Here is a 24,196-nt window from a genome sequence, read left to right on the forward strand (position 1 = left end):
GGGAAAACTACTAATTTGAGTTTTATAAGTGGAAATAGCCAGAAAGTTTTTCTGTATCATAATCATAGCAAAAGATAAGCTGATTAATCTGTAGTAAACATTACTTTATAATATTGAGATTCAGTTACTTGTACTGAATTTTTGAAATTCTTATGTCCTTTACTAGTGTTTCATTTACCTCCTCTTTTCCCAGATTGGATAGAAGTGCTTGACATGCCTTTTTAAATGATTATTTAAAGAATACATGCTACTTATAGGAAAAAAAATCAACTGAAATTTTAGCAGTAAGCTGAAAGATCACTTAAAATCCTACCACTCGTCAAAAAACTATTAAAATCGAATGACCGTTAATACATGTTAGGGCATCTCTGTATGTATATACAGATAGATAGAATGGATTTTATAAAAATGGGATTACTATAGACCTGCAGTGGTTTAAGAAGTATGGAATTTTACCTCATTCTTTAAATTAAATTTGGGTGGCATTCAGAAAGCCCTTTTAAAACCTTCTAATAAATTGGATCAACTGAGTTTAGACTTGTAATTTATTTTTTAAAATACAGAGGGCATATTAAATGAGTAAGTTGGAAATACTTGAGATGAATAAATAACATCTTTGCCAACTTCCTTTTTCTCCTGATCAGTCTTGTGAGTGACCCTTGATAACTTTTCTTAAAAGCAATATGAGTCAACCAAAGAATAAGATTAATTTTTGATGATTTGTGATAACCAGAAGAAAGCACTGTAGGCTGTGACAGCCTGTGATGGCCAAGAGAAATACAGGGGAGCCAACTGGTGATCCACATAGGCTTTCATAGAGTGGTAGTATTTTTGTGTCAGCTTATTACATGCCTGAACCTCTGGATTGCAGCAGTGTTGTCATTGTACCAGCAGTTGCTCAGACTAATCAGAGTCTGATTTACCCTCAATAAAGTTTTGTGTCATCAGATTGGAATCATGAAGTTGCTTGTTATTTATGAACCAAGGGAATTTCTACTTAGGTTTCATAAAAGTCTAATGACCCTGTACAGGTACAGTCCTTTGTGTATTGGTTTCCTGCTGCTGCTATAACAAGTGACCACAAATATGTACTTTAAGGCAACAAAAATTTATTATCTTACAGTTTGGGAGGTCAGAAGTCCACAATAGGTCTTGCTGGGCTTAAATTAAGGTGTCAGCAGAGCTGCAAGCCTTCTAGAGGCTCTACAGGACAATCTGTTCCCTTGCCTTTTCTAGCTTCTAGAAGTCAGCTGCATTCCCTGGCTCATGGTTCCTTCCTCTTTACGTCCAGCAGTGTCTATTTTTTAATCTCTTACTCTGAATGTGACTTTGCATCTCCTGCTTCCTCTTCTTTTACTCAGAAGGAGGTTTGTAATTATATCAGGCCCACCTGAATAATTCAGGATAATCTTCCCAGTTCAAGATCTTCAATTTAATTATGTCTGCAAAGTCCTTTTTGCCATATAGAATGACATATTCATAGGTTCTGGGGATTGGGAAGTGAACATCTTTGTGGGGGCCATTAGTCATTAGTCTGCTTACCACACTTTGTAATGGTAGAATCCTACAGTAGAATTTAACAAAACTTAAGTACATGTTTCTAGAGCAGTGGTCACTTTTCTGTTCTCCTCTTTCTAAACCTTCAGAAGCATTCAATAATCATCCACTTGCTTGTTTTTTATTTATTTATTTTTTTTAGTTTCTATGAAACTACTCTCCTGGGTCTTTTTTTTTTTTTTTTTTGAGATGGAGGCTCACTCTGTCACCCAGGCTGGAGTGCAGTGGTGCAATCTCAGCTTACTGCAACCTCTGCCTCCCAGGTTCAAGCGATTCTCCCACCTCAGCCTCCTGTAGCTGGGACTACAGGCAACGCCACCATGCCTAGCTAATTTTTGTATTTTTAGTAGAGACGGGTTTCGCCACGTTGGCCAGGATGATCTTGATCTCCTGACCTCGTGATCCACCCGCCTCAGCCTCCCAAAGTGCTGGGATTACAGGTGTGAGCCACCGCGCCTGACCAGGTCTTTTTATACCTTACTGACTCCTGTATTTGCCAGTTCCTCCTTTTTTTTCTTGACTTCAGATCTGGGCTGTACTTTCTAGCTCTGTTCTCCAAAGAAAAATATCATCCACTGTTAGGACATTCAGGATCTTCTGATACGTTCTAAATTGTGTATCTGGGCTGCCTCTTTGAGCACCAGAGTTTGACAGCATAGTTGAGTGCTCCACCTTTCATGAGACTCTGAGACTTACCTATTGTAAGTCTTGATTTTTTTAATCAAACCTGTTTCTCCCTCAACCTTTCCCCATTCCACTAACTGGTACTAACTTATACTTACTTGTTCAAACGAAAAGATATGGAAATCCTTGACTCTGTTCTCTCTCATCCTCATGTCTATATGCAAGTTCTATGGGCACTTCTGAAGCTGTGCTTTGTCTCCTCTCCATTGTTACCACCTTAGGCTACCTTTCTCAGTTCCTTCGTAACTGCTCCCTCTTGCCCCTACTCATTTGTCTGGCTTGTCCCATCCATACTCCACACAGTAGGAAAGGTAATTGCTTTAGGATTTGAAGAGACTAGGTGATTTCCTTGTTAAGATCTGTAATGGCTTCCCATTATATCAAATTCTTACGATGAGTTGGCTCTTGAGACCTTTTGTGACTTTTTCATACTTCCCTTGCTTACCCTGCTCTAGCCACAGTGGCCTAATTTCTGTCTCAAGTGTCTTTCACTTGATGTTTCTGCTACTTGGTTCACTCTTACCTAATGTTTGCTTGACTGATCCTTTCTTTGCATTCAGTCCTCAGGCCGGTCTGTATTCCATCTCTTGTCACTTCTTACTTAGTCCTATTTTATTCATACTTGTCAACACTATTTGAAATTATGTTGCATGTTTTTCTGCTTCATTGATAGTCTCCCTTTCCCTGGAAAGGTGACTGGTATGTTGTGAGTGCTCAATAGTTGTTGAAACAAGTCCCTCACCAAATCTTTTTAATCTCTCCCAGTAATCCATGTCAGACCAGGAACACTTTTCCAGTTATCTCATATGCAGCAGGCCATCCTCCACTGAAGAGTGAGACGTGGCAGGAACCTATTCAAAGCTCTTGCCTCTCCAGTGAACCCGTGTACAGCTTCAGCCAGTGTGAGACTCAAGTTACTCAGGAAGAATCCACCTTTCACTTGCCTTCTCATCCCATTCATCCTCTGGAGTCTCCTCTCTAGGTCCTAATTTCCAGTAGGTCATGCTATTCCAAGTTCCCTCCTAATATTAGTAATTTACCTTTTTATGAATCAATTACTTCTCTATTTTAGTGTCATCCAGAGGTTTCTTCTAGGAAACCAGGATTGAGTGTGGTCATTCAATTCTCCAGAATATTTTTTCATGTCAGTAAAGTTCAACACATTCTTTTTAATATCTACAAAATAGCATAGTAAAGATGCACCATAATTTATAATAAGTTACAGATTACATTTTTTAGTAGTTGCTCAAATTCCATGGAAGTATTTAGCTGCCTTTTCTTTGAGACCAACGTTGGGGAAAAATGGATGCAATTTTTCAGAAGGTAGCAACAACAAAATGAGGCATTGAAAAAGCAGACCAATGGAAAATATTTCTCAACTAGCTACCTTGCTTATGCTTTACACCTAGGGGATTAACAACTTAAAAAGTGGTTCCTATTAGGTTACTATATGTTACTGTGCATGTCTGTCTGTTACACTGGGGGGTTACCCATAAAAACATTGTTAAAGCAAGAACATTCTCAGATAAGAGGGGGCTTAGCTTTTCTTTGGTTATCTATTTAATAGAGAAATGCTTAATTGCAAGTGTGCCATAGTGTTACTTAGATTGAGGTGACTAGATCAGTAGAGTTCTTGGAGACATCTAACAAATTTACCTTTCGAAAAAAGGTATGTATCTAAATGACAGCTAATGAACAATAATAATACTTTATAGATTGAATCACTTTAATGAGAGAATAGAACATGGTCAAATGGAAGGTAACTGATTTTAGTTTAAGACGAGTATGGAAATGACATAAGTGCCTTATGTTAGGTTTTATTGTTAACATGTGTCACTTTCTAATTTCTCCCGGTAATCCAGTGAGATCAGTAATTGTCTCCATTGCATATATGGAAAACCTGTATTTCAGAGAGGTTTAATGGTTTGTCTAAGCAGTTTAGCTTCCAAGAGATAGTAGGGAATAGTAGTGTGTAGTCTAAGGTTATATATTGTTATATGATTATCTGTTGCCAGGTTTTAAGCAATCCTCTAGCACTTACAGGTGAATCTCTCTTAGCCTCAGTTTATCTGTACAGGGAGAAAAGTGTTCTCACACACAGATTTTTTTCAGGAAAAATCTCATAAGTATGAAATACCAAATAAATTTATGGAAAGGGCTTAATTCATATGAAGCACTTAATATTAGTATTATATATTCTATCAGTGATTCCCAAGCTTTAGGATTCTGTGGCCAATAGACTTTAAAACGGAAGAGGAGATGGAATGGTCAGCTTCTAGCCAATTGAGGCTATTATAAAAGAAAAAATCATTATCACCACAATCTTTATAAAACGACATTTTAAAATTCAAATTGGTAGTGAACAACGTAGTCTCAGAATGAAGGAGTGTTCTTTAAATTGAATAAATTTAGCTTCATAAACGACTCAGTGTAATTCTTTTTTTTTCTATTTTACTATTAACTAGGAATTGGATGTTCTATTAGTCTCCCTCCAGTTCTAAAATATTTTGACTCTAATATTCACACTTTTTCATAGTCCTCCCTGCTCCTACACTTTTCTCCATCTGACCTAGAAATGCTGGCTGACAGTTTGTAGTCTAAGTAGTTATTTACCTAATGAACTTGTGAATAATTGCTCTTAGAAATCGTAGGAGTAGAGACTATATCAAATGAAATTTGACTTGATAAAATAATAGGCAGTATAAGAAAAGTAGCAAAGACAGCAATATACACTCATTCATCTAACAAATATTTATAGTCTAATATTTGCCAACTACTGTACTAGATCCTACATATGATGAACCAGGCACAAATGATCTATGCCCTTTGGAACTTAAAATTTGTTTTACTCCTATCTCCCAGGACTGGTAGGTTTTTAGAAGCTTCAAGATAAATATTACATATTTCTAGAGCTTTAATTTAATTAAAGGAGGAGTGAGGGTAGGAGGATAATTAGGTAATTTATTTGGCAATTTAAAATTTACGTTGAAAAACATCAATGAATAGGAATAGCATGCAAAATTTACATGGCTTAAAAAATACAACATGTAATACTTTAAAAGCAATTTTACTCAGTCAGTTTGGGCTATGGCTCCAGATTGACATGCATAGTTTATTTTCCTCTGCTTCTCGTTTGTGGTTCTTTACATTTAGTTTGCATAAACATCATTTGAAGAAACATTAAAATTGCAGATTCCTGGGTCCTACAGATTCTGATTGAGTAGGGCTGTGAGGAAGCCCAGAACTGCTTTTGAAAAAGCTCTTGGGTGATTCCCATGTAGTGGTCTATAGCTCTTTCTTTGAAGGGACTTGCCTTAGGGATACTTTAGAAGTTTCATAAGGCAATAAATTTAAAAGGAATCTTCACAAAGTGAAATGTAGAAACATTTCTCCATGAAAGAAACTCATTTTTTGCATACTATCCCTGCTGTCTCTCCTAATGTTGCCAAATTAACATACTTTTAAACTGCAGAGATTAATTTGAGATTAATACATTCAACAGGTCCATTTTAGAAAAAGTCTTTGAGAAATTCTTGACTGATATATTGCCAAAACGTTTGCTTTAAGAGGCTGCCCTAATTCTGATTTTTCAACTAAGTTAGGATATCACAACTTAAACAAACATTTATGTAATGAATGGTATGGAATCTGGTTTGGAGTTGTGTCTACTTCTAAAAGTAGAATTTCATGTATTGCCTTTGTATCTTCTAGAGATGTGAATGATCTCCAGCCAGAGACCACCAGTAACACACCTACAAGTTGACAAAGTTGGGTTTATTGACTTACTGTAACAAGGGAGAATGCTTGCCATGGGGACCTAATGTGAGGTGTCTCAGTAAGAGGATGTTAGAAACGACATAAGATTTGGGCCTGTCATAGGTGATTTGGGGAAAGTTCAAGGAAGGTGGCACATTGACCTGGACTGGATGATGGTAGGAACTAGTGATAATTCTATAATAGGGCATCTTAATTCTTACCTAAAATGTAGGAATGGAGTGAAGCTAGAACTGATTGGTAAAGAAGTCATAATAGCTAGGATAGGGTCTATTTGAACAATATTCGTGGTTTTCTATTATCAGAAATGATTATGATTATGTTTTTGTTGATTCATTATGGTCACAATGGCCTTGGCTGATGCTGTTCTGTGAAATTGTGTATGTTTAACCAGGGAAAACCATGTCCAGTTGTGAGTTTCAGGCCAGCTCCAGGGTCTGCTTTTCTCTTTTTCAAGGTTAATATAAAAAAGAAAAGTGCTATAGTATGTATGAATAGGATCTATTCATATGTATGAATGAATGTTTCATCCGAAACATTCAACAGTAGCTGTGTGTGGACAAGGCTGAAAGCTCAGTGTAGAGGAGTATACAGATATTACCATTCCTATTTAAAACAGCTCAGTAATTACTGTGTGAACTTGACAATAACATTAACAGCTTCCATTTTTTAAGCATCTACTGTATGCCATGTTATGTACTAGGTGCCTTGCATACATTCAGCAGCTTTGCAAGGTGAACGTATTTTGATCAGGTCTACTTTGCCAGGTAAGTAGATAGACTATTATTTCTAGAACCACTGAGTTACATTTATTAAGTGGAAGAGCTTGTATATTAATGGGTTCAACTCATTTTGAGCCCACTGTTTTTCCACTATACCAGGATGCCTTTCTATTCAGAACTTTGATGTCTAAAGGTATAGCAATGGAGATAAAATACATTATTGGCAGGATTGTTCAGAGACTCAGATGCTATCATACATCTATGTATGATGTATGAAAGCACCTAGCACAATAAGTGGCTCATGGTAGACAAGTCATAACTAACTGTACTCTGTTTTCATAGCAGAGGTGCCTCTAAATGTGAGTCCAAGTAAGTTAACTATATTGAGGTTGTGGAGTATCTCGACGATTTTAACCTCTCGGTCACAGAGAAGTCAGGCTGAAGCATTTTACCTTTATAGAATCATAGAATTTAAAGAACCAAGAAATTGCTAAGGTCTCCTTTTACAGATGAGACAAATGAAGCTCAGAAAAGCAGTTAATTTGCCCAGGGTCACACATTTAATTATTGCCGGAGCTAGGCTAAGAAACCAGGTCTTCTGATTCCTAAGCCCTTGCCTTCTTCAGGTCACATAACTGGTTCTTCTTATGACGTGTAGATTAGAAAAGTCAGTGTGCCCTGGGGCCCTTGCTCCTTGGTTTCCCTAACAGGGTTATGGGATCTCTGCTGACATTTCAGATCTGAAATTGCAGAGCTCTGCACTTGGATCCTCTCCCTTCTTGTTATGTAATCTTACAATTAAAAGTTTCTAGGAATATTTTTATTACGTGCAGTTGGCAACTTCGGTATTTTTAAAAGGGTGTTGGTAGCATTATTTCCGGGAGCTAGCTAGCGCTCCAGTTCCTTACCTCGTGGAGAAGACGGGGGCGCAGAGCAGCGAGATTTCCTCGCGGAGCTATACGCCTAGGGTCCTGGCCTCGTGTCCCCGGCCCGCGACTCCGCCCCGGGAGCGGGCAGGGGCGGGGCGAGCGCTCGAGCTGGCGGGAAGGGGAAAGGGCCGGGCGCCTACCAGCCGGCAGCTCCGGAGCGGCCCGCGCCATGTCCGCGCACAATCGGGGCACCGAACTCGGTAAGGGGCCCGCGGGGCTCCCCATCCCCTCTCCCTGGCGTCCCGCGCCGCCGGGACTAGCGCGGGGCCTGCCGCCGCCCAGTGCCCTGGCCTTGCGTCCTCGAGTTTTCGCCGGAGCCGGAAGCTGTGGCGTCGGGTCCGCACCCACCCCAAGTAAAGGCCCAACCCGGCAGGCGTAACTCTTGGACACGTTCGCGCCGCCGGCGTTTGCACCCAGGCTTTACTCTTGTATGCGGGAGTAGGGGAGGATTAGATGATCATCTTCCTATCATTTCGTTCATTCTAGCTCGATGGTTGGAAAACCCAACAACCCAAAAAACAAAACCCAAAACAACCCCCAAGCAGGTAAAACCAGATAAAAACCTACCTTCTCCTCCTTTTAATAGAATACCGGTGCAATTTAATGCAGTATTTCCGTAGATAATTTTAACCGTATCCTTGAAGTGGCGGTGCTTGTGGAAAAGTTGTCAGCCTTCTGTGCTCAAAATGTAACACTGCAGGTTGCGTGGGATTTTAGAGTTAGAAAGTTTCGTAAAAATATCTGTATTATTTCCCAATTTTCATCTTTTTTTATATTCAAATATTACTGGCAAGAAAGCTTAGTTCAGATTTCTTAAAATGTGAAAAATGTATAATTCAAACAGCAAAACCATGATCAAGATAAGGTTTAAGCGTCTCAGTTTAAGTATTATAGCTTGGATATCTGTGTATCCAGGATCTTTAACTTCTTACCTGTGTGACTTCGGACAAATTAATCACTTTGCGCGTGTTTCTTCATCTGTAAAATGGTTATTATACCGGTAGTTACCATATAAGGCCGTTAGGAGATTAAATAGGAGGATACATATTTGGTATATTGTGGGCACCTAGTAAGTCTTCAGTATAGATAGTATTGGTATATGGAGTTATGGTTTTAGGGGCTAATTTTGAGAAAATTGGCTATAAATTGTATGTAACACACACAGGTAGTTCCTTTCCACCCTCCTTAAAAGTGACTTGTACTTAAACAGTCTGCACTTCAAGAGGTGTTGTGGAATTTTTGTCGAATGGTAAGAGAGTAAATCTATCATTTTAAAGACAGTTGATTTCCTGACCTAGTTGATTTTGTTTTAGTCAATGTCCTCTAGCTGATTATGTTTTAAACTCTAGTCCCATCTCTGGAACGTGGTCTTTAGTAATAACGGCATATTTCTTAGATTGGAATATCCTTGAAGATGGTGGATATGGGACGGGTTTGGGGTGGTGTCTTACCTTGGTATTCCCAGGAATGTGACCGCGTGATAGGCATACATCAAGGATGTGCCCTAAGTTTCCCAAAACGTAGACGTTTTAAATTTTTCAAAAAACATAATTGAATCATTTTAAAATTTATTTATTTGCAGTAATTAGAATCAGTCACTTCCATTCATTTGTTGAAAAGTAAAAGTATAGACGTGAATAATTACCAGGTGGAATAATAGTAAATGTGATTTTTATGCAGCTATCGAAATGATCATAGCTTTGTTTTTATTATCTTCTTTGTTAAAATCAGTTTTTTTTTTCCTTCACAGGTATTAATCCTTAATCCAAACAGGTTTAAACTGAAATGCTAAAATAAGTTATCTGAATTATGTACTAGGGAAAAAAATCTTTTAGTATTAATTTATGCAGTATATTAACTGATGATTTTTAAAATAGTTTTCTAATTGAAAGTCTTTTTAATAAACATTGTAACTAATTTCTAAAATAAATTAACATTTCTGTTCCCTTTTCTTAATACAAAAGGAATTCATGGTTATTGTAAAAATTCTAGAAAATACAGTTAGCACAAAAATGTTGTAGAATTATTACTAGTCCAATCACTGTTATTTATGATTTGCTGTATATACTTCTAGTTCATAGACTTAAAAAGTATAGAGTTCCTTTGAGACTAAACCTGACCCTCATGATTAAAAAGTCTTTAAGGAAAACATTGGCATTTGGATGTATGAAAGATGTTTTCCAAACAGGGAATGTACCCTGTAGCTTTAATATTAGAGGACGGGGCCCAACATTCTGAGTTTTAACAAGTCCTGTGGGTAATACTGAAGCATACCCAAGTTTGAGAACCATTGGCTTAATGATCTCCAAGGTACTATCAAGGTTTGTACCTAGACTATTATGCCCTATGTAGTCTATTAAAATGTACAGATATTCTTCTATTTTATTAGATGCCACTTAACTATTGCCTAAAATGTAGGTGTCACATGGGTAGTGATCTTTCTTTTGTTCACTGATGTGTTCCAAGTACCTAGAATAGTGTTTGGTACACAGAAGGCCCTCAAAAATGTCTTGAGGCTGGGCATGGTGGCTCATGCCTATAGTTCTGGCACTTTGGGAGGCCAGGGCAGCCGGATCACTTGAGATCAGATGTTGGAGACCAGCCAGGCATACATGGCGAAACTCCGTCTCTACTAAAAATACAAAAATTAACTGGGCGTGGTGGCACATGCCTGTAGTCCCAGCTACTTGGGAAGCTGAGGTACGAGAATTGCTTGAACCCAGAGAGTGGAGGTTGCAGTGAGCCGGAGTTGTACCACTGCACTCCATTGGGCAACAGACGGGAGACAGACTGTGTCTCAAAAAAGAAAAAAAAAAAAAAATGTCTGTTGAATGAAGGAATAAATTGAGAACTGCTTCTTACTTGGGGGAACTAGGGAATCTTCCTGCTCCCCGTACATGGGTCTCTGTACATGGTTGCATGGACAGGTGCTGTGAACCTGGGCACCTTCTTCCTCTTTGTGAGTATTATTAAGATTCAGTTTTGTTACATCTGTCTTCAAAGATATCTCAAGAAACCTATAAAGGATGTAGACTGTAACTTCCTTGCAAATGTTATCTTTGGAGGAGTCTCGAGAATGGGTGTGTTATTAGATGACTTCTAAGGATCTCCCTGCTCTGTCTCTGTGTGTCTGAAAACTCTTCTGTACAAAAAGGAACATTTCAAAGATATCTGAAAAATAACCATGATGGGATTTTCTTTTTTTCTTTTTTATTTTTTTTTGAGACGGAGTCTCACTCTGTCGCCCAGGCTGGAGTACAGTGGTGCGATCTCGGCTCACTGCAACGTCTGCCTCCCAGGTTCAAGCGATTCCCCTGCCTCAGCCTCCCAAGTAGCTGAGATTACAGGTGCTAGCCACCACGCCGGGCTAATATTTTTGTATTTTTAGTAGAGATGGGGTTTTGCCATGTTGGCCAGGCTGGTGGGATTTTTTATTTTAAGAAGCACATTTATTTAGGTAGTTATTGAGTACCAATCTGTACTGGGTAGTATTACCCTAGGCTGGGGGTACAAGATAATCAGGGATGGTCACTGCCTTCACAGAGCTATTAATAGGTCTGGTTCAGGAGCTGGACATCAAGCTAGAACTATAATTAAAATAAATGCAAGTGTGATATGCAATTATTTTTCATTTATTTTTGTCTAAAAATTAGATAGATGTACCTAGATTGTGCTTTAAATGGGTTGTGAAAACAGAATGTCCTGGTCCTTTTGTATTATAATTTTTAATTTCCTTTTAAAAGAACCTACAAATTAGGGATTTAGGGAGCTCATTTTTGGCATTCCTGCTAAGGTATAACTTGGGTACAGAGTGTTTCTGATTTGGGTAATGGTGATTTTCCACTGCAAAGTTAATGTTTAATTTTTGGAATGGATATTTATTTATTTATTTATTGTTTTAATAGAGACCAGGTGTCACTATGTTGACCAGACTGGTCTCAAACTCCTAGCCTCAAGTGATACTCCAGCCTCTACCTCCCAAAGTGCTAGGATTGTAGGCATGAGCCACCGTGCATGGCCTAGAATGGAATCTTAAACCTCAACAATAGGCAAGGCTATCTGTTTGCACAATCATTCTTCACCTTATTTAACACCTACTGTGTGCAGACATTGTGCTTAGGTGCTGCATATAATGATAGTGTTAACATAGAGCTCTAGCTACTTGTAAGGCACTATGCTGAATGCTTGAAATTCTCATTTAGTCCACAATGGCCCTGTGAGGGAGATAGCATGATCCTCATTTACACATGAGCAAACTGAGGTACAGAGAGTTTTAAGTAACTTGCCAAAAACCAGTTAGGTATAGCTAATGTGGCAGAGCCAGAATTCAAGCCCAGGTGATCTGGTGCTAGTAACGCTACATGCTTAAACCACCACACTGTGTTGATTGGTGCTAACTGGGAGCACTACACCCTCATGTCAGAAAAGTCAAATGATAACTTGGTGAATAATGTTAATGTTACTCTTTTAGGTTTAATTTGTCTGTTTAAAACATAAAAGGTTGCTGTTTTATTTCCATAACCCACATCTTAACCATTACAGTTTGTTTCAGAGAAGATGCAGTTTATCCTGAGGGAGAATGGAAAAGTCCAAACTTTGGTAGATGATGAGAGTAGCGTTAGATGTTAGTGAAGTTTTCAGGGATGGCATGTCAAAACCAGACTTCCTCTGGAACTGCTTCATGTGGATATGCTGATGAGCCTCAGAACATCATGTGATGGTGACCAGGAAGTGACCTCAGGGTGAACTGAGTGGGGCTTTTCTTTGTGTGTGTGTTTGTTTTGGTCTCTTGCAGTTTTGTAAAATGTCACCTTTCATACTTCACTCTTTGGGCTGGCCTCAGCTTCCTAGGTTTAAAAAACAATCCTGTTTCTTTCTTTCTTTCTTTCTTTTTTTTTTTGAGACAGAGTCTCACTCTGTCACCCAGGCTGGAGTGCAGTGGCACGATCTCAGCTCACTACCACCTCTGCCTCCCAGGTTCAAGCGATTCTTCAGTCTCAGCCTCCTGAGTAGCTGGGATTATAGGCACCTGCCACTATGCCCGGCTAGTTTTTGTATTTTTAGTAGAGATGGAGTTTCGCCATGTTGGCCAGGCTGGTCTTGAACTCTTGACCTCAGGTGATCCACCTGCCTCGGCCTCCCAAAGTAGTGGGATTACAGGAGTGAGCCATTGCACCCGGCACAGTCCTGTTTCTTGATGTATTCTTTTTAAACATTTTTAAAATAAGAGATGAGATCTCGCTGTGTTGCCTAGGCTGGTCTTGAACTCCTGGGCTCAAGCAGTTCTCCGCGACCTCCTAAGTGGCTGGGACTATAGGCTCTAGTCACTGTGCCAGGCTCTTGTACTTTAGGTTAAAAATAATTAAGTAGAAATAGTGAAGTATTTGATAATTTTATTAATTTGGAGTGACTTTTTTTGTCCTGGATTTCTACATCTGGAGTTTCTCTTAGTAGTTTCCTGAAAAATAGAACTGGAATCTCTGTAGTCATAAACAAGATAAACAGTTTAAGGAATCTATGGGTCACAAGTGAGAAGTGACCTAATACACCTTACAAAGTCCCCATATTTCTTTTTATTGACACAGAGGGCTTTAAATTTTGCCTTGTAAGTTATAAAAGTCAATTCCTACTAAAATAAAAAAACCAACAACAAAACTAAAACGTAAGACAGTGTATTCTTCACTAGGTGGCATATGAAAATTTGACTCTAGCTCTTAGCTCAGGTGGTAAGAGAATTTAAAAATTTTTAGATTTCTGCAGGGAATTTCCCAACTGGAGTTAACTTGAGGTTTCTTTAAACAATAAAGTTGATTTGCGTAATTTTAAGTTAATGTGAGTTTTGTCTGAATCTAATTTTTTTCTCTTTAATATTTAATACTTAGCATACCTATATTACTTTAGGTTTCACAGAGTACTTTTACTAACATAATCTCTTCTGAATTATCCCAGGAATCCATTGTGCTAGGCATTATCATTCTCATTTCATGGATGAGAAAACTAAGGCTCAGAAAGCACAAGTAACTTGCTAGTAAGAGTTAGTAAGAATTGAGGTCACGACTCAAATGCAGAACTTCTGATTACAAGTTCTTTACCCTTTGCTTTACACCAGCGGTCCCGAACCTTTTTGGCACCAGGGACTGAACTGGTTTTGTGGAGGACAGTTTTTCCACAGACCGGGGTGGGGGTAAGGGTTTCAACAAGATGTTTCTGGCTTATCTTACAATTTCCCTTTCTCAGCACCAGAGTCAGCCAGCTCTCCAAGGAGCATTTTTTTCAATGGATAACAATACTGAGAAGCCAAGATCTGAGCCTTAGGTATTCTCATTGTGATGGGTGACTGTTCTCAAGGCCCTCAGCTGGCAGAGCTGAAAAATGTACGTACTGTATACACACACACACTTCTAGATTCATCTACCTATCATTTCTCTGTATCTACATAGTGAAAACCGTGAGTTCACACGAATACCTCCAGTTCTGGTCCAACACCACTGGATTTATTCCAGTTTTCTCCCTTTCCATATTTGAAACACTCCACATGCTTCCCCTGGCCCCAGCAGACGTTCTTCTTACTGTTCTCAAGCTCTGATTCCTGAGCTGGGCCTCCCTCCTGTGAGGCTGCCTTCCTCATCCCACTGGTGCTTCGTCCCCCACAGCAGGCTGCTGCCTACACAAATCTCCCTGTTACCTTAGTGTGGGGCTGTGGAGCTCTGTGTCCAGCCGCCTCTCCAGGTGGATACCCTCCCTACCCTGCTTGCACTTCCACTCCCCATGTCTTGCTCCCCCTTTGTGCAGATCCCCTCTTGTTCTGATTGGACTCTGGGCTACCCCATGCTGTTTGGCCCACTCTGGGCCATAATGGTGCCCCCATTTCAACCTGGCTGAAATGACTACCTTGTTCACCTCTTCAGTGCCCCACTCCAGCGGTTTAGGACGATTGTTTGGGAAGGGGAAGGGGGCCAGAATAATTTGTTTTTTTATTTTTTAAAATGTAAATATTTAAGAATATTTTAAAAACTTTATGTGGAGTGCCTGCTGTTCCTGGCAGTTGCTACTTGCTGCTCATGGTCATGGCGGGGATGCCAAGGTGAGCCTGACCTGGTGTCTGCTTTCCCAGAGCTCATAGTCAACTAAGGGAGATGTTTATGTAAATCACCACACACAGTATGTTAAAACTGACAACAGGAACGTGGTGGGATTGGAAGGATAAAGACGAATTCACAGAGGGTCTGGGGAGGTTTTTTTAGGAGAGGATATTTCTGATGGAGTACTTTCTACAAAGGGACTAGTAAAAGCAGCCCTGGCATGTTTCATTAACTATAGGAACTCAGTTTTCAGGTATCTAGTGTAATCTTATTACGCTGTAATGGCTAAGAGTAATGTTTTCATGAAGAAAGAAAAAAAAAATCCTTCATGATCTATGTATGAAATACATACACTGAGTCAATAATTATGTACATTTTAGATTTTAAGTGGGGCATCCTTTTGTGAATGCTAACTACTTTGATTTTACCTTAGAAGTCTTTTACTTTTTGCTTGTAAGCATAAATGATGAGGCTGTCTTTTATTATTCTGATACTGTTTGATAAATAGAAAAACTATAAAGTAATAATTTGGGTTTGTTGTATAATTAAATAATTAAAAGTCCTCCGTGGTGCCTGCTAAGTTAAAAAACATTTTTTTTTTTTAAACCATCTAAGCCCGGTGGATTTTAATTATTAGGAAGGAAGAAAAACTTCAAGCACTTATTTAAAATGGGATGCCTCAGCCAGGAAAGAAAGACTAGTAAATGAGACAGCAGACAGAGCCCTTGAGGATGCGATTTAAACATGTCACCAGAAATTGTTTAAGTGGAGAGCTCTGGCCCTTTTAAAACACTGTCTGTCACTTGAGGATTGGGTCACCTTGAAATGTGTTCATCTTTTGAGTTAAAGGCATGAAAAGGCACTTTGAAATTTTTCAGTTAACTTTGGTGTGTGTTGTGTGTGTGTCTACGAATGTACTTCTCCTCAGCCTGCCTCAGCCGTAACAGTGAGTTCCCTGGAAACCAAAGTGGTTGCACGGGAAGGATAAATGTTTAATCTTGGCTCCAGCAAACTATACAGATTTTTTAAATGTTGAGACACTCTGGCTGCAACTTCTGGCTCTCTTTGTATAATCAGGCCTTCCTCCCCCAAAGCAAAGTCTAAGATAAGAGTAGCTGCTGGTAGTTATTTCCTAAAAAGGTGCCACTTAACTGGTGTCTTTGTTCTTTTGGAAGGTGGTTAATGATGCTTAAAGTCTTTAAAGACTGGAAAAATATCCAAATTAACTTCTCTCATAATCCAGATTCAGATAAAGTTTTCAACTGTCCACCTAATGGACTGCCCCACAACCTCAGAAAGAAGTGTGTGTGTGTGTGTGTGTGTGTGTGTGTGTGAGAGAGAGAGAGAGAGAAAGAGAGAGGGAAGGAGGGAGGGAGAGAGAGAGAAAAGAGATTCCATTCAAATGTCTAAAATTTGACACTAAACTAGGTATCCAGCCTGCTGAAGGTATAATTAGAGACTCCTTATCTGATGTAGAGATCCTTGAATAAACATTACCTCTTATGAATATTTCAGATACTCTTTTCTAGGAAAATAATAGTGTCCACATTTATAAGCCAACCTCTTTTTGTTGTTGTTTTTCATGTCATGGAATTTCCTAACGGAAAGGCATGTTTGCTGTCAGTCCATCCCCCTTCTGTTGTGGGTAAGAAAACTGAGATCTAGGGAAGTTAAGCCTGTGGTCACATGGCTGGTTAGAGGCAGTACTGGAATGGAAATTCAGGCTCTCTCTATGCTGGTTTAGTCTAGTACGTTGCATTACCTTCTTTTCCACTAGCTTACCATGAGCTTGGCTGGGCTGTGACCCTGCCTCAAAATCACCTAAGATGCTTCTTAAAAATACAGATTCCTGAGCCCCACAGTAGCTTTAATTATTTGTATTATGGGGGCTGGGCTTGGCGGATCACGCCTGTAATCCCTGCACTTTGGGAGGCTGAGGCGGGCGGATCACGAGGTCGAGAGATTGAGACTATCCTGGCCAACATGGTGAAACCCCGTCTCTACTAAAAGTACAAAAATTAGCTGGGCGCAGTGGCACGTGCCTGTAGTCCCACCTACTCACGAGGCTGAGGCAGGAGAATCACTTGAACTCAGGAGGCAAGGTTGCGGTGAGCCAAGTTCGTGCCACTACACTCCAGCCTGGCGACAGAGTGAGACTCCGTCTCAAAAAAAAAAAAAAACAACCAAAAAACAAAATAACAAATTATTTGTATTATGGGGAGAAAGCCCAGGAGTCTGCATTTTTACAGGATTCCCAGATAGCTCTTATGAATGAATACTGCAGGGTCAGAACCATGCAGTAAGCTGTGGAGTAGACCCAGGTTCAGATTCAGAGAATCTCTAATTATGATACATTTTTTTTTTATAAATCTTCTGTCATTTTTACCTTTATCTTATTATCTTTATATATCATATATTTTACATTGATAAGCAAAGTTTAAGCAAATATGGAGAGAAATTAGCCTTTTTCTTTGATTGAGGTAAGTGAAGACATGTGTTAAAGTGAATGTGAAGGCCTATTGGAAACATCGGGGTGACGTAGTGAAGTAAGTGCATATATCTGAAAAGTGCACTGTGTCTGAAAAGGGACATATTTTATTCAGATGATGCCAGTGGCTGGTGGAAGGATATAATCAGTGTTCTTGATGATTTTGGAAATTGACATAAGGGTATCTTCTCTGTGGTCTCAGAGACTTCAGGAGATAGACCCCTAATCCCATTAGCTGAAGATGTGAGATTAACCAGAAAGAGTAATTCAGTTAATTTTCTGGTAGGAAAAAACATATTCATGCTTCCTTGAGATTATGGATTAAGTTTGTATTTTGGACTCAGGGAAGAAAGTAGATTGTAACAATTCCTATTGTATTTGGTGAAGGAGCTCAAGATCTGTATATTGTGGTATTTTGAGGGAGATTATTTTTTCTTCAGTAAATAGCAAGAGACTTAAGTGCTTCTAATAATTTTACAAAGAGGCCAGGCACGGTGGCTCACGCCTGTAATCCCAGCACTTTGGGAGGCTGAGGTGGGCAGATCACCTGAGTTCATGCGTTCGAGACCAGCCTGGTCAACGTGGTGAAACTTCGTTTCTACTAAAAATACAGAAAAATTTAGCCAGACTTGGTGGCAAGCCCCTGTAATCCCAGCTACTCGGGAGACTGAGGCAGGAGAGTCACTTGAACCCGGGAGGCGGAGGTTGCAGTGAGCCGAGATCACGCCATTGCACTCCAGCCTGGGCGACGAGCAAAACTCCATCTCAAAAAAAAAAAATAATAATAATAATAAAAAATAATTTTCCAAAGAATAAACAAGAAATGTATTTTAGTTTTGTGTCTTTATAAGCAGAGTTTTCCTTTTTTAACTTTTGACTTCTTAGGAGGCAATCATTATTATAATCTCAAAGTCATTCATTCAGCACGTGTATGTTGAGTACTGTGAACTCATCACTGTCTATGTCTTTGTGAAATCCACAAGAGCGATAGAACTTGGGAGCCCTGCCCTTGAGAAGCTTACCTTCATCAAACTTTAAAATATCCCTGGGGAGGTACACTGCCTTATTCTTGTCAAGGAAAGCAAACTGTGGCCATCATCAGGATATGCACTTGCCCTGTTTGAAATGATTAGCTGGTCAACATTGTATTATTAACCTTTAGATAATCATTTTAAAATGCTGTGGGAAATCTGTTGAGCTAGGCAAAGATCTAATATGGAATTTTATTAGTGACAACATTTCCATAGATCTGTCTCCAGCAAGAAAAAAATCATAATTTCAGTCTGCAGATGAATGCTGTATTTGACTGAGTGTTCCATTAAACTACTAATTAATATAGAGAAATTTTGGGACACAGTGATTAGCATGTAGAGTCTAGAAAATAGGCATTGGTGCTGATAATACTGAAGACTGTCTCAAAGAAAAGCATCCTAAAGAAAGTTCAGTTGTTTTGGTGCTTGACAGTAGTTATTTTTACAGGCCAAGTTGAAATTAGGTATCCTGTGGAATGAATGTCAGGGAATGTGAACCTGCTCATTTATGCTTCATTGAATGCATTGTGGTTTATCTGGAAGGATACAGGATAGTTCTAGATCTGATGGCATCTAGCTGTGGAAGCTTGCGGGGTGGGGAGGGGCTTTAGTACATTGGCTTGTACTTTGCAAGTCTGTAAAACAGACACAGGAGAATGTAGGTTCATCATTTGTAAGGTTTGTAGCACTCTGATGGGGGATGTTCATAATGGGGGAGGCTATGCATGCGTAGGGGCAAAACCTCTGTGGGAAATCTCTGTACCTTCTGTTCAGTTTTACTGTGAATCTGAAACTGCTCTAAAAAATAGTATTTTTTTTTTTTTTAAACAGACACAGATCTCTGAAAATCCTTCTAGTTCTGAACTTCTTTGAGTCTTCTCATCATTCCTTAAAATGACCATTTGGTGGAATTGTAGGTCTAGAACGTTCCCTGTGCTGGGAGTTCAGACTTTTCCTTCCTTCTCTGGCTGGCATAATCTTCTCTGGCTTTCAAGGCTCTGAATTCCAGTGATCAGTTTACATTTTCTGTCCTTTCTCTGATGATTAGACACATTATATTTTCTTTTTCTCTAGATGTCTCATGAATGTATACCTTGACTTAAAAATCTTTATGTGAACAGAGCCTTTTATTTTTGTATTCAGTCCTCTGCATGGCAGAATATTGGTTATAGTCTTACTGTTTTTTTTCCCCATAAAAATATCTTGTGAATTCATCTCTTCTTCTCTTCTGTTCCCTAGGCTTGGCTCATTCTGTCACACATCTGAATCACAATGGTGGCTTTATAGCTGGTTTCGTTACCTCTGGGCTTTCTCATCTGCCCCTGGAAAATCCATGTTTGGTTAAACTTTTTCTTGTTGTTTTTTCAAATAGAACACATTATATTCATCTCCAATTTGCTCTTCTGATTATTTGGTTCCTTCAGAATGTTCTTTCATTTCATGAAAAGTATGTCATCTTACTTAAACAAATTACTGTATTCTCTGTCTTTAGTTGAAGAAAATAATTGAGTTAGTGAGTAACAGCCGAATAATTCTATCCAGAAATATGTGAATGATGTTAGCCAGGTAAGAATTCTAAAGACTGAAAATAGAGATGTCTATAAAATTCTATTAAAATTATATGTGTGGTTGGGTGAGGTGGCTTATGCCTGTCATCCTGACTCTTTGGGATGCTGCAGTGGGAAGAGCGCTTGAGCCCAGGATTTGAGATTAGCCTGGGCAATATAGCAGACTCCAACAAAAAGTTTTAAAATTAGCTGGGTGTGGTGTTATGCCGCTATGGTCCCAGCTACCTGGGACACTGAGGCGGGACAAGGTTACAGTGAGTTATGATCATACTGCTGTACTCTAGCCTGGGTGACAGAGCAATACCCTGTTTCTAAAATTAAAATGTATATATATAAAAGTTAAATAATCGAACTCAGTAAATATATTTTTCACTGTAGAGATAACAAATATAATATTCTAGAAATAACTTGGGTTTTTGAATTATAGAGATCTGGGTTTCTATCTTAGCCCTGACAAGTGTGGTGTGACCTTGAACAAGTAATTTAATATCTGAGCTTCAGCTGTTTCCTTATCTGTAAAATGGACCTAATGGCTCCCTGGTAGAGTTAGTGAGACTGTTAAATGAGATATAGAATTAAATCACCTTTAACTTGATGAGTGATCAATAAATGGTAGCCACTATTGTAGTAATTCCAATCGATCCTGTATTATCGTCCGAAAATACTTGGCTTTCACCATTTCACCTCCTCCGTGAAGGCTTACTTGGTCTCCTCTGCTAGACTTTCAACACTGATCTCCTAAGATACTTTACCTTCTTTTATAGTACCTGCCAATTTCAGTCTTGTGTTTTTGTGTTCTAATGCTGCCTTAATAGGCTGCTTGATGGTAGGATCTGTGCTTATCAGGCCTCTGTATCCCTCATGTCACCTTGAACAGTACTTTTCATCATGTGAAGACTTGTTTTCATCAGTGTTTGTTGAATGAATAAGGAAGCATTGCTCCCGTTTTCTGGGAAGTTACAATGGCCTTTTACTGCCTGGTGTACCAAGCCCAGACACTTCATTCTCTCTCTCTTTGAAGATCCTGGGTCATTTGGCCCCATTCCTGTTACCCTCCCACCCCCCGAGCCCTAACCCCTTTGCTCTTGTCAGGCTGACTTGGTCTTTGTTGTTTGGGAATGTTGGTCCTGTTTCGAATGGCTCTTCATGTTACCCGCTCTGCTACTGGAAATTATCCCTACCTTTGAAGGTGAAGCTTAAATTTCTTCACTTTCATGAACCCTTCTCTTATTCCTCTTGAGTTTTAACGCTCAATTATTTTGATTTTTTTCTCTGTAAATTTTCTTCCATTTTGAACACGTGCCCCTTAACACCAAAGACAGTAACTAGAACATAAAAAAGGCCTACCTATCTGTAAACTTTGGAGAATGAATCAATGTGGAGGCTTCACTCTTTTAAATGTGGAGGCTTTACTCTTTTAAGTGTGAAAAAAAAAGATGTTTAAAACTTGAACCATCTGGAGTGAAACTGTTCTAAAATTAAGTGTCTTTAAAAAATGTTTTTGCGTAATTGTAAAGGTATATACATAGATTACCTTAATAATTTATCTGTACATTATCAAGGAAATTAAAATTCACAAATTTTCAAGGAAATCAGAATTGCCTAGTATCATCTCCTGAAGAAGTAGAACTTTGAAGGTTTAGTCCCTGTGGGAGGTGGAGTGCACTGGGGAGAATTTAATCATTTTTGCTGACTTAGAGGACCTTACAAGCATCAAAGCCGCTGTGTTTTCATGCAGTGAGGCCCCCATCGACTCCTGAGACTTTTTTTTTTTTTTTTTGAGACGGAGTCTCACTCTGTCACCCAGGCTGGAGTACAATGGCACAATCTTGGCTCACTGCAACCTCTGCCTCCCAGGTTCAAGCGATTCTCCTGCCTCAGCCTCCTAAGTAGCTGGGGTTACAGGCGCCCGCCATCACAGGCCCGGCTAATTTTTGTACTTTACTTAGTAGAGTCGGGGTTTCACTGTGTTGGCCGGGCTGGTCTTGAACTCCTGACCTCAGGTGATCTGCCGTCCTCGGCCTCCTAAAGTGCTGGGATTACAGGCATGAGCCACTGTACCTGGCCAACTCCTGAGGCTTTTAGAGCCACTTTCCGCTAATCAAGTGGCCAGTGCTGCTCTTCTTTTTTGATGCACTGTTTTTTTTTTTTTCTTTTCAAGATGAAGTCTTGCTATGTTGCCAAGGCTGGTGTCAAACTCCTGGCTTCAAGGAATCCTTCTGGTTCAGCCTCCTCAGTAGCTGGGACAACAGTTGTGTGCCACTGCTCTTGGCTCACTGAGTGTATTTTGAAATACATTTTTTGATTCCTCCCCTGTGATCAGACTCTCATTCCTCTATCATAGCAATTTCCACTTCAGATATGCTATTTCGAATGTGCAGTAGGCAAGAAACAAGAGAATCTAGGTTACCAGAATTGTGGGTAAACTAACAGCAAGATGGTTCTGAGTGGAGGTTCTAGCAGCTTTCAACAACTGGAATTCTGTAAAAGAATTCAGCCCTCATGCCTTGGGGCACCCATTATATGTAATGAATGAACTCTCCAGTGCATCTGGAAGGATACCAGTTCTTCATTGGGAAAACTGAGAAAATAGTTGTTCTCGAGATTTTTTGTTTTGTGGTTCAAATGAGAAACCTTGGTTGGAAAAGTCTGCTGGGGTCCTTCTGATTAGTCAAGTACATAAACTATCTGCTATCTATTATGCTAACACATGATAATGATCAAGTAGTTACATAATAATATAATTGATTTTGTTAAAGTTGGTTTACTTAAAATATTTTGAAAGGGAGATGCTCTTCATGAAGATGGTAATACATATAATAAAGATTAATATTTACTGATTACTTAGAACATGCTAGGCATTTCTAGGTACATGCATTATCTTCTACTCCTCCCAACAATTTTATTCTGATTTTTATCCTGATTTTACAAATGTGGGAGCTGGTATTTTGAGAGGTGAGGCAACTTGCCCATTGTCATACAGATAGCAAGAGAATGGTGAGCCAGGAATTAGCTGCAGTCTGTGTGATTCCAGAGATTGCACTCTCAATCTGAAAACTACTTTATATACTTGTATATGTTTAATTATTCACATAACCTTCACATTCCTTATACAACTAGCTGCTGATTATCTATTTTAAAAGGCTTTTTTTAAAAGTTAGGAATTCAAGGTATAATGAGATTACACGGATGAAATGTAGATTGATGTGGCATAGAATAGTAGCTAAAAACCATATAATGGAAGAAAAAGCAGACAAATGAATTAGAAGTTAATTTATATTTCTCTTGCTAACTTTTAATTTTAATGAACCTGTTCTTGGCTCAAAAATAGTTAAAACTTTTTTAATTGAAAAATAATAATTGTGTATATTTATTTATGGGATACAATGTAATATGTTGATACATGTTTATACAATGTGAAATGATTAAATCAAGCTAATTAACATAATCACCTCACATACTTAGTTTTTGTGTTGAGAATGTCTGAAATTTACTCTCTTAGCAGTTTTGAAATATATATTATTATTAACTGTAGCCACCATGCTGTGCAGTAGATCTCAAAGACTTACTCTTCTTGTGTGACTGAAACTTTGTACCCTTTGACCATCATCTGTAATTACTTGCCTTTATTGGAAGACCAAAATGAAGGTAGATATGAAGTCTACAGGTAATCACTAAGTGTTTGATTAACAAATTTTAAATTTCTTTTTTTGTTTTTTTTTGAGATGGAGTTTGGCTCAGTGGCCCAGGCTGGAGTGCAGTGGCGCAATCTCGGCTCACTGCAAGCTCCGCCTCCCGGGTTCACCCCATTCTCCTGCCTCAGCCTCCCGAGTAGCTGGGACTACAGGCACCCACCACCACGCCTGGCTAATTTTTTGTATTTTTAGTAGAAACGGGGTTTCACTGTGTTAACCAGGATGGTCTTGATCTCCGGACCTCGTGATCCGCCCGCCTCGGCCTCCCAAAGTGGTGGGATTACAGGCGTGAGCCAGTGCGCCCGGCCACAGATTTTAAATTTCTTCCCCTTTATTCCACTTATAGAGATTTTTGAACAAGAAACAAAAAGGATTACTTTAAATTTCAACTCTTTCTGTATTTGCATTTTGGACTATATGGTGGACCTGACATGAGCAAACTGTGAGCACAGGAAAAGGCCAAGGGCAGAGATCACCCTGTTGGGACTTTTTACTCTTCAGTCATTGAGCCAGCTGATGGCAAGGACAGCCCTTATGAAGTCGGGGAGATTTTGCCTGTGGGTGTGTTGGACTCTTGCTGCTTGCTTTTCCCACCCCAAGGTGTCTACTTGGAGATTAGTTTCTCCTATTAAATTAAAAGCTGTCTGGGAGAAGAATAGAAAATTT

The 24,196-nt window shown here is 39.2% G+C and overlaps 1 protein-coding gene across 5 annotated transcripts in view; it reads left to right on the top strand.

The window, feature by feature from the left end:
* Positions 1-7,648: 7,648 nt before the first annotated feature.
* Positions 7,649-24,196, top strand: part of DERA (deoxyribose-phosphate aldolase) — a 128,945-nt gene continuing 112,397 nt past the window's right edge. For 3 of the 5 annotated variants that reach the window (XM_025401814.1, XM_025401816.1, XM_025401818.1), the window contains exon 1: positions 7,649-7,866. In XM_025401814.1, the coding sequence (XP_025257599.1) occupies positions 7,836-7,866 (31 nt within the window). In that variant the 5' untranslated portion in view covers positions 7,649-7,835. Of the gene's footprint in view, positions 7,867-8,152; positions 8,212-24,196 lie in introns of all 5 variants that reach the window. The other 2 variants (XM_025401813.1, XM_025401817.1) reach the window with 2 other exon arrangements.

The sequence above is a fragment of the Theropithecus gelada genome, chromosome 11 (assembly GCF_003255815.1).
Source record: "Theropithecus gelada isolate Dixy chromosome 11, Tgel_1.0, whole genome shotgun sequence".
Taxonomy (NCBI): Eukaryota; Metazoa; Chordata; class Mammalia; order Primates; family Cercopithecidae; genus Theropithecus; species Theropithecus gelada.